Source organism: Vanessa atalanta, chromosome 15 (assembly GCF_905147765.1).
Source record: "Vanessa atalanta chromosome 15, ilVanAtal1.2, whole genome shotgun sequence".
In the NCBI taxonomy this organism is placed as follows: domain Eukaryota; kingdom Metazoa; phylum Arthropoda; class Insecta; order Lepidoptera; family Nymphalidae; genus Vanessa; species Vanessa atalanta.
Genome location: NC_061885.1, coordinates 6,409,045 through 6,420,381, shown reverse-complemented (window position 1 = coordinate 6,420,381; position 11,337 = coordinate 6,409,045). Strand labels below are relative to the sequence as shown.

The following is an 11,337-nucleotide window of genomic DNA, read 5'->3' as shown; positions in this document are numbered from 1 at the left end:
GTCCTTATTTTATCAGAAGGGTATATTCTTTTTCAGAATATACACTTCTGATAAAATAAGGATACTTTAGGATACACATGAAGTAAATGGAGTAATATTAAATAAAACATTGTACCAGATTATCTGATTTGCAACATTAATATAATTTTCTTTCATTATACAATATAATATAATAATGATAAAATATACTTTCATATATTTCTGCAATAATATACTACATCTAAAGCGAATACATTCCTTTTTTTATTTTAGACGAAACAAATGTATACATATTTATACAAAGCAACAGCCTTTATATCACATTGAGTAACAAAACCATGTAATTTAGCAAAGAAGAAATTATACTCTTCAAAGTTCGTCTAGTATATAATGAGAATAAGATAAAAGAAATATAATAAAGTATTTTAAAACCATTGAGATCAGTTGTTTGATCATTAAAGTACATAACCATGAAAAAAATTGCTATTATAAAATATTATTTTAGAGAAATACATATGTATTTTTTTTATTACTGTAAATAACCTAATATACTAACCTATATAAAGCACCTAAAACGGTTATATATGTATTACATTTATAACACAAATTATTTAAAAAAAAAATCATACCTACCATATTTAAGACACAACAAAGTCAGTTTATTAAACATTGCTTATGAACTAATTCACTATTACAATGTGAAGATAGATTTTGTATCTGTATTTTATGTCAAAAAATAATTATAAATATTATTACACAAATTTAAATGATTGTGCTATTTTAATATACGCCTATAAAAATATGATACTATATTTTTTGTTTTTCTAATAACTGTATGTATTAGAGAGCAGATTTCTAAGATTAAATGAAACATATTATAATAGAAAAGAATAAAATCACTTTACATAAATTAATGTATAGGATAACTACTGGAAAACTTATTAATATTATTTTCTACTTAAGCATATGGAATCATAAACTTGCTAAATGTATTACAATTACATGATGGTTAGTATCAGAAAATAAAATAAAAACTGTTACATTGTATTCACAAATCCTATGCTTCAATAAACAAGTGATTAAAATATTATGATAATGAATATTTTGATGAGATAAATGTTCATTTGATAATAGTACCTGTTTTTGTTGTTTTTAAAATAATATCATTACATTACATTATTGAAGTATTTATATTGATTAATAAATTGTATAAACAAATTGCCAATATAATTTTAATAAAGAATGCTAATACTCCATACGACACCCATTAAGAATAGCTTTGAAAGTACACTCAAAATAAAATACATGAGAACTTGTATAAGAAAATATATGTATAGATATTAGATTGCTGGATGATAGTAATGAACCGATAGAGCCAACAGGTAATAAGTGCACAAAATAGTATACAATATTTATGTTTAATGCATCTACTTATATCATTACTTATATTGAAATATGTTTTAACATCATTATGATGGTATCTAACCTATAGGCTATCAAAATATTAGTTTCATTATAACATATTTAAAACTGAAATTGTGACTCATTTTTATTTTAAGTAGTCTTATGTCTATATAAATAATTATTTGCTATCAGATCATAACTATATCTTATATGTCGTACGATAATCGGACAAATTGGATCCTTGCATACACTTCTAAGGATTTTTTTTTTAAATTGCCTTCTACTTGTAATATCATTGCATTGTCCATAACGTTAATGTCAGCTCATTAGTCTATGGTCATTCGTGATTTACCTAAGTCGAATCTACAATGATCTTAAAAATAGTTAAGACGATATTGAAAACATTCCTTAGATTCCAATTATCCGTTCCTTTGCAATCGTCCTAGGACTTTCACTTTTTTGACCGATTATCATACGACTATACTCAGAGGCAGCATTAATACTGAAGAGAAAAAAGAAGTATCTAATAATAAAAGGTAAAATAGTAGTAATAGTAATAGTATTTTCTCTACAATTATTAATTGAATACAATAATTTATTAAAAATAAATACTTGTGATATGAAAATAAATTAATGATAAATTAACGAGTGATATGGAGCAAATGTAATTAAACAGGTATTTTTATATTGACTGCTATTTTGTATAAATCTTATCGAAATAGCGAACAAAGATGATACAACCTATATCGGTTCGGGCTCTACTTGAAAGTATAGAGAAGCGTTGAGTTGGTGAAGTGATGCGCGTTATTAACGTGAGCGATGAGTCGGCCGTCGAGCAAGTGTCGTGCGTACGTGACGGCCTCGTGCTCGTCGTTGGCCAGCCCGCACTGGATCAGCCAGCGCACCAAGCATGACCCGCGGAATACGTTGCGATACGTGCGCATGCGCCATCTATAGTTAAACAGCATTTGTATTGCAGTGTTGCGTAGACATTTATAACGAGCATATAGTTATTTCTATATATAAAATTATATCTGTGAAGAAGAGGTATTGTATCGTGAAGATACATTCGTTATCAATTTATAAAATGGACTTGTTCTGACTGCTATAAGCTTTTAAGATATATATTGGTAATTACCTTGTGTCCTTTGCAATTGCTTCTTTACAACGGTCAAGGTGATGCGTGATGAACTGGTCACAAACATGTTTAGTTTCGAACTTAAGATCGTCTACTGCTGGCAAGACCACTGTATCTGCTCCATGCCTTTAATTAAAATGTTTTCAAGTTAATCATTGGTAAAATTATACAGAATACTATATATACTTTTCCTCCAATTAACAGAAATATAAGTTTTAATGAAGTTCATAATTTTTTTTACATGAAACTCGATGTTTGGACACCTTATTTACTTACCATTTTCCTTTGATGTATCGTAAAATAGGTATGAAAATTTCTTCAGGATCAAGTCCAAAAAGAATAAACATGATTAAAGCCTGCCCATTGCTAGCAGCCGTGTCCAGGAACTCAATCTCAATAAAAACTCCCGATTGATCTTTACGCATCATCTTCCAGGCAGTTAAGGTTAACCCCTGCAATAAATTGATAACATGAGGATTGCTTCTAATATAAAATGATAATGTAATGAAAATATTTTTTTAAACTTCGTTTACAGTGAATATTTAAGTTAAAAATACTAGTAAAAAATTATGAATATCATCTATAATCACGAAATTACCAGAAACATCATGAGACTGTAAGATATGATGAGCACAGTGTGTTTGAGGAGTTGTCCTCCGCGTCCTCGGCTCTGTTCCGGCGGGAGGAGGCCCAGCTCGCTGGCGGCTTGGTCCAGCTCGTTCAAGTAAGGACAAGGAGCGTTCGAGTTGCATTTGAGCTTCCGAGATGGGGGGCAAGCACAATCTCTGGAGAAACAATATATTTAAGTAATTCAAGGTCAAATTGTAGATATTCAATATTTTAAATAGATTTTCTAAGTTATATTATTTAGGTGATCGGAAGGATTGAATATAAGCTAATTTGCTGACCTTTCGTTGTGGGCAATATCTTCTATGTCATTCGTGTTGCTTGCAGAGAGTCCATTGTTGCAGTTAGGATCGTTAGAGCAACAATTCCCATTCTTGTTCGGCGATGGCGTTGCCGTTATGGTTCCATAGCAACCTGTACAAATGAATATCTTTTGACATTGTCTGCTAGCTATTTCAATACATTCATATTTAATTAGTATGAAAATTGGCATAACCAGGTATCAAATTATAGAGTAATTGTATGTCCGGCCATGTAACCAATGAAAATAATTCAATAGCGATTATTCGCGCTGTTTAGATTTCCACATGAAACATTAAAGGTCTTCTGGCCACAGAGGAGTAGAAGCCCTAATAAAATTATTATTTTCAAATTAATTTTAACATTTTCATTTCTGTTAATAATATGTTTACTCTCTGTATCAGTAAAACAGTAATTAATCATATAATTTTACTATATCTCGATATCTCCACAAAGATTACATTAAATTTTTTAACTCGTCAGAATTATGTGAATCTCTGTTGGGGCGCCCCCTCTTTTGTGAAGGCCCGAAGGTAATTGCCCCGGTTGCCCTCCCCTAAATCCGGCCCTGTGTGACATGATTGTAGCGATTATAACATTTTCTATAAATTCTAAAGCTATCAATATAAAATATCAATAATAAAAAATATGTAAAGTAAACAAAAATTAAGAACACTACCATTATTTTAGTAAATATCTTATACGAGGCTATGAGGACTTCCCAAAAAATTAAATCCTGGCTATGCTATAACTAATGTAGGTTATTTTGAACAGTACTACAAATACATGTGAGATATACATTAAGAGGACTACAAGAGCTAAGTGCCCTTGAGAATCGCACGCACACACTTACAAAATCGACAAAAACGGCAAGCCCGTGTACTAAGGGTTAAGCGAGGTAACGAGATTACGCCCAAATATTCTAATAGATGGCGCCAAACCGAGCGACGTAAGATCAATCATAAATCTCATAAAAAATAGATAGGACAACAGAATTATTTTTATTTCTTTCAATGTTAGTTAACAAATGATTATGAAATAAAACTGATTCAATTAAACTTACAATATTTTTATTTATATTTTGTATACAATAAAATAGACAGTTAGTTTTAACCTTTTTTTTCTATTATTTATATTATTATACCACAATTAGTTCTTATACTAAATATTGAAACATACCAATATTTAACATTTTATAAAAGTTTAATGATCTATTTATATAATAAAATCGTAAGTGTTCGAAATCTGTAGTGTAGTGACCGTGGGGTAACATATAGCGTAGTATTTGTTCGTTTTATTAATATTGGTTCATAAAGAAAAAATATATATTAAATCTAAATATTTACTAAAAAAAAGTTGTCAATTCGGTTTGGTTGAATCATTGATGAATGAAAGGTTAATCATAAATCTCATAAAAATAGATAGGATATTAGAATTATTTGTATTGCTTTTGACTGTTATTCGAAAATGATTAAAAATAAAACTGATTTAATTAAACTTAAAATATTTTTATTTATATTTAGTACTACAAAAAAAAAACATTTAGTTTTATTTTTTTTAAAAAATTTTTATTTAATTTCACTTGTATGTATTAATGTTATTACATATGTCCTGGAATCTTGGAATAAATATTACACCCACTTTCAGCTGAAAGTTGGCACACATATTTAATCTCGATGACAATGCACGATTCATGAATTGCTGCTATATTCAATCCAATCTGGCGGACGTTACAAAAAAATTTAAATTTATGAATTACGTACAAATGACACTTCTAAATATTCTAGTTCTCTGGTTCACAACAATTAAATTTTTTTTGTTACGACTTTACTTTTTTTTATTATTATTAAAATTAGTTCATACATAACTTTAATTCTTGTTATAAACAATCGATAAAATTAAACTCTTACGCAATATAAATAGCTTCCGTGTTATTGTTTTCGACTTTCTTTATTCTGTAAAAAATAAATATATGTTAGTAATTACATTTTTATTAATTATAAAATTATGTATTTAAAAAATATGTATCTTAATATGTCATAGTAGTTATAATGAAAAAAAAATGCTTCGAGTTCATGGGGATCGAATGTAGTCACTTGATCCCCATGACAGTCAATTGATGTTTTCCTTCCTTTGACCAAATACTCTATCGTAATTATTAAGAATTGCTCGAAAAATCTGATTATATGCGAACTGATTGCACATTTTTCTAATAGATGTTTTCAATATTCAAAATTTATAAAAAAAAAAATATGTTTACTAATTAAATACTCTTACCTTTTAATATCGTTCATATGTATGTTCGGCGCTTGATTTATATAAACGTTTTTTAGTTTTCCTCACGCGTTTCACTTTATTTCCCATATTTACACAATTAAAATTTATAACAAAAAATATTATTAAAAATCAAATGCCTAATTACTACTACACTATTTTAACTTAATATATTTATTTACAAGAAAGAATAAAATTTATTATAAGAAAATATGAAACAATTAATTTACAATTAAAATTACAAAAAAATATCTCGTAACGTAATGAATGATGCGGCGAAAAGATCGACACGTCTGTATAGCATCAGGCCTCGGCCGGCATTGTCTGTACACGGCGTTTACGCACACATGCGTACGCATTTTGTTCGAAAATAAGAATATCGGATTTAAAAAAAATCTATTGATTTTACTAAAAAAGTGAAACCGAGGTTAAATAGTATATTGCTTGTAGAATAATCTGACAAAAGACCAGAATTATGGAACGTATATAAGTATAGTTATTATTGATTAAAAGATCTTTTTAGAGGTAACTTTGTGATTTTTTTCTATCGTACCAAATTAATTACATCATGTTTTCAAAATAACAAATACTTAGCATGTATCCTGAAGATTATCATATATTTTTTTCATTTGGTTTACTGCATTGGATCATATACTTTTTTGCATTATAAAACTTGCATTTAGCTCATGTAGTCCCCTTAAAGGAGTTATTAAATAATGCACGAGTTGATTAATTAAGTGAAATGCAGTCTAAAGTGGTCAATGAAATGGTGCCAGGTATGTTACATACAAAGGTGACCTGCATGCGACTATGGTGTCGTTTATATAACTTCACATCAAGCAAACTTACCCGGATCCTCCATTCCTTCTGGAGCAATGAAACAAAAACATATACTATATTTAAATATAAAGAAGACTGAATCGACATTTAAAAAATACCCTATATAAAATGATGTTTTGTTTATATATTCGATGTCAAAATTGAAATCCTATTTAGATTGCAAAAAAAGGTATTTCACAATCTTTTTTTTACTCTCACTTAACACAACAGAATACTTTTTTAACGAAATAACAAATAAAATGGTCGATATCCGAGTAATTTTTCATGCTTTTTTTATATTTATTATTTATTATTACATCTATATTTTTCGGTCACACATGCCTAATGAAAAATTACATCATTACGTACATTCCTATCGTATGTCTGTATCACACAAGTTGCCTTGTACTTGCGACATTTATCCTATCATTAAACAAGAAAGTCACAAATTCAATAATAGTATCGTAGTTACCAAAGTTAGACAGAGATTGTGTCTGCGAAGTGGGCTCTGGGTTCTCCACGAGGCTGGACGACTCGTCGAGCGCGGAGGGCGACTCGAGCGAGCCGCGCCGGCGGAACCGCGCGTACAGGATGAGACAACCCGTCGTCACTATACATTTGAAATGCTATTAGTATGTACGATAATACTACCTCGTTAGACTAATAGACTACTCGTTGGCTAGAAGGCTATAAGGCTGCATTTCTACTCTTCTATTAAAAAAATTTTGGTAGCAAGTAGCAACCCATGCTGCTAATGGGCTTGGCCTGGTCAGCTGCGAATTTCGAGAGTCCAGAGTCTCGAAGTAGGATGTGTGTACTCACATGTCACGGAAAACACGTTAAGCCGTAAGTCCTGTGCACGAACTCTTTACGGTCGTGTCGGATTTAACGTCGCATCGCATTATGAGAGTGCGGGAATAGACTTCACCTGTGTTACTATAATATGTCCCGCATAGTTTCCATTGAGATTTATCCATCAGTTCTGTGATATGTGTAGTGAGCGAGTCCATAGTAGCGACGGACACATGAGATGGAACATGTTTCATTAAAAGTTGATACAAGAACTCACAAGTGATACAGAAAAACAGCACACAGAGCCTGATGGCGTCGGCCGCGTCCGAGGTGACGTCGGCGCGCGTGGCGACCAGCAGCACGCCCACCATGACGCCGGGCGCGCCCCACGCCACGAAGGCCAGCACCGGCCACAGCGTCACCACGAAGCACGGCCCGCGACTCTGCGGCACGCATACACTCACATGTTAGTTTGTGTTCTTGGAAATTAATACAGGCTCTCTGACTACGGTTTTTATCGCGTAATCTTTAGTTGTAATACTTACAAATTGTAATAATTTTATAGCTAGATTTAATATTATTATTTGTCTTACTATGAAACCAAGAAAATAACAAACCTTTTATTTAGAACTATATGACATACAAGTAAAAAAACTATTAAACTACTAGCTAGTATTTCAACCATGTTAAATGTTACTGGTCCGGATGCAAGACTAACCTCGAGCATTAGCAATCCGATAGTCAGCATAGATGTCCACAACAAACATGAGTATGTGCTGAAGAGCTGCAATGCCTGTTGCATTGTTGACTCCCATGTTGGTGAGTAGCTGTTCGAAGGTCCACCCCAAAGCATACTTATAGCTAGTAATATCTGAAATATATCATTAGATATATAACATGGCACCGACATTTTTGTTTTAATTAAAAAGATAATATGTATATACCTGAGAAATGTTGAGACATAAAGTCAATCTATGCGGTATTCTTTTATATTTCTTGGTTAGTGTAAACACCATGAATACCCAAATTGCTGCTATTAGAGCTACGATTGATAATTCAAAACCAAATTTCTTTATTTGATCTGCATAGTCCTGATTAATTGATATAACTTCCGCAGAGAGGAAAATTATAGGTGCTGACAAAAATGTGCAGATTACCATTGATGATGCCATCTGGAACAATAATAAAATTATTAAATTAATTAAACATGACACATCCACTTAATAATATAGGGCTAATAGGAATAATTTCAACGGCAGAAACAACATACATCATAATTAATTTGCTACCACATTATTAAATAATCCAGGTTTATCATGTCTGAGATGTTACTCTTTTTTTAAACAATAAATAAAAAAAGTTACTGGTTCATAATTGTTTGACTAATGAAAAGGTTTAATACAAAAGGAAATTAAAAAGAAATTTTTGTTTGCCAGCCCATTGACCTTTTAAGAAATAAATCTTACCAAGTCAATCTCCAGATGATATAGATTGGAGAACACAAACACAGCCGGCGCAGTTGGTATTGTTCCATACAAGAAAGCATATGTAGATAAGGACTGAGTTTCAGACTGGTTTGTTCCAGCATCTAATGTACTGACACATTCTCTCATTACCACGGGGAGAATAATCCTGTAATACAACAGTTTGCAATAAAAATACCATTTTGTAATTATTATAATAGAACCTCAAAAATGCTAATGGTTAACTTAGTTGCACCTAATTATCACATATTCTACTAAGCAAAAATACTATTGTTTGGTTGGGATATAAAGGTGTATGGTGCAGTGAGTGAGTACACTGGCAAGTGTTACTCTTGATACAAGGGTCATAATGCCTTAGTTTCTAAAGTTGATGGCACATTAACAATATAAGGGATGGTTATAATTATGGTCAGCAGTGTCCACTTACCAACACCATTCAGTTACCCATTTGGCAGCCTCCCTAATTTATGTTTATCAATTTTAAATATAATTATTTTAACTTACAATTTGACCATTATCAATACACAAGGAAGTATGAGTGCAGGTCCCCTCAATCTTGTTATTTGTCCAACCATTCGCAGTCCCAATAGAAACAATGCTGCTGCAGAGAAAGATTGTCCAAAAACCTAAAATATTAAATACAATAAATGGATCAAAACAAATAGTTAATAAGTTTTGCTTGCAACAGTCTCATAATATGTCCATATCAAAAATATAAATGTTTATCCTAGGATTAAAATGTTAAACTTACCAATAATAGCAAGTTACAATAGTTAAAATAGACACAAGCTTAAAAACAAATTTGTCTTTGTAGATAAAAATTATCAACTTACGTCTAATAAGCCTTCAATATAAATAGATAGTTGATGTTGAAAAATAATATTTCCCGTTATACCGAGAATGGTCATGACTAATACGGGATTAAAGATAACTCCTTTACATAATTGCAGTAACATCTTCAGTTTTTGTAAATGTTGAGAACCAACAACTGTTTGTGGACTTTGTCTCTGCTTATCTATCTCCATCAGAATAAATGCAACAGGATTGAGTATGGCAAGTGATATAGGTGCCATTAAATATAAATATAGAGAATACTCTGGATGTGTTTTTTCGTATACAGCATCAACTAAAAAATAAACATTTTTATTAAGAAATGTTTTAATTTTTTTAAATAATAATTTTGAAGGTAACATAGAATACTTACTTATAGGAAATCCTAATGCAAAATCATTACTCTGTGTACAAAATATAGCAAAAATTCCAGCTTGTCCTAAATGTATAGGTCTTGATACTAACAATGTAACTATGACCACAGCAAAAAAAACAAGTCCTTTAGCCAACAGTATTGCACCCAGAAACGTCCAGTTAACAATGCTGAAGTCAAGGCGGGCTAATGATAAGAATATGAGAGATGGTAATGCAAAAGTTCCAACAAATGTAGCAATGCCTTTTGACTCTGATTTAGAGACAACATTGAGACGTCCAGCTACATACCTAAAATTAGAAATATTTCATAAAATACTACAATGTTTAAATAAACAACACTTTACATTTAAGTTCATGCAACTTACCCACAAATAATAATAGTAAAACACTGAAACAATGCTGGATACAAATGTTCTGACACAGAGTCATTAACATTTATTTCTTCACCTGTATCCATTTCTATTTTATTATGAATCAGCTGTGAACAACATGTAAATAGAAATAATGTGTATATTTTTGTGGAAAATATTAATCACGTGGCCAATAACGGTCTGTCACTAGCCCCTATCACAGAAATAATTAAAAAGATAACTTAAATGAAAATTTGATTTGAAATTATTAAATAATATATAAACAATTCATAATATAAATAATAAATAAGTCTAACAATAAATACTTGTAAATGTTAACACAAAAATTTGGATTACCTTACCTGTTTAGAAAGTAGCGTTGGCTATAGACATGTTTTCGACTTTATTCTGTAATTAAAATTTACATATTTTTATCTATCTGAATTTATCGGCGAATACAAAATCAATAAAATATAAATAAGCTGACAATAGCCAGTGTTGCCATGCCAATATTTCCAAAAGCTGTTTATCCTTTTCGATAATACTTTTTAAATATATTGTTATATAAATATAAATGATATTTTTTATCTCTGTCAATTACAAATCGGGAAGGGTTCCTGATCTAGAGTTGAGCATGGTTACCATTAATTTCAACTAAAGAATAAGGCTAAAGAAAAATTTTCGCAAATAATATTTTGATTTAAGTAACTAAAACAACTTCTAAAATTGACTACTCCTTATGTTCTTCCAAAATATGTTGAGATACTCTCAAAGGATCAACCTAGTCAATGAAATCCAAATAAAAATAATAATATTTATTCATAATATCCAGCAACGGTTATGAACAATTCTGTATATGCGTTAATGATTGTGAAAAAATACATTACAATGATTATGTAATATGCAACAAACGAGAAATGACCAAATTTTGTAACAGTAATAATTAAGCTACTTAGTCACCATC

At 30.6% G+C, this 11,337-nt stretch overlaps 1 protein-coding gene across 1 annotated transcript; it reads right to left on the bottom strand.

Annotated features, from left to right (window-relative positions):
* Positions 1 to 1,991: 1,991 nt before the first annotated feature.
* On the bottom strand, positions 1,992 to 10,874 carry LOC125069119 (integral membrane protein GPR155). The gene is made up of 16 exons (XM_047678495.1): positions 10,736 to 10,874; positions 10,389 to 10,501; positions 10,022 to 10,311; positions 9,651 to 9,943; positions 9,322 to 9,443; positions 8,800 to 8,965; positions 8,278 to 8,505; positions 8,052 to 8,204; positions 7,611 to 7,776; positions 7,014 to 7,151; positions 6,572 to 6,589; positions 3,430 to 3,562; positions 3,120 to 3,306; positions 2,798 to 2,973; positions 2,522 to 2,647; positions 1,992 to 2,334 (listed from the first exon to the last, which is right to left on the bottom strand). Exons 2-16 carry the CDS (start codon positions 10,478 to 10,480, stop codon positions 2,142 to 2,144), a joined length of 2,481 nt encoding a protein of 826 aa, XP_047534451.1. The 5' UTR covers positions 10,481 to 10,501; positions 10,736 to 10,874; the 3' UTR covers positions 1,992 to 2,141.
* Between the last annotated feature and the right edge of the window lie 463 nt (positions 10,875 to 11,337).

Coding starts and splice junctions, on each gene's coding strand:
- LOC125069119 (XM_047678495.1), bottom strand. CDS start 10,480: ATGGATACAGGTGAAGAAATAAATGTTAATGACTCTGTGTCAGAACAT. Junction 10,312..10,388: donor TTTACTATTATTATTTGTGG/GTAAGTTGCATG, acceptor TTCTAATTTTAG/GTATGTAGCTGGACGTCTCA. Junction 2,648..2,797: donor CGATACATCAAAGGAAAATG/GTAAGTAAATAA, acceptor TTTTAATTAAAG/GCATGGAGCAGATACAGTGG.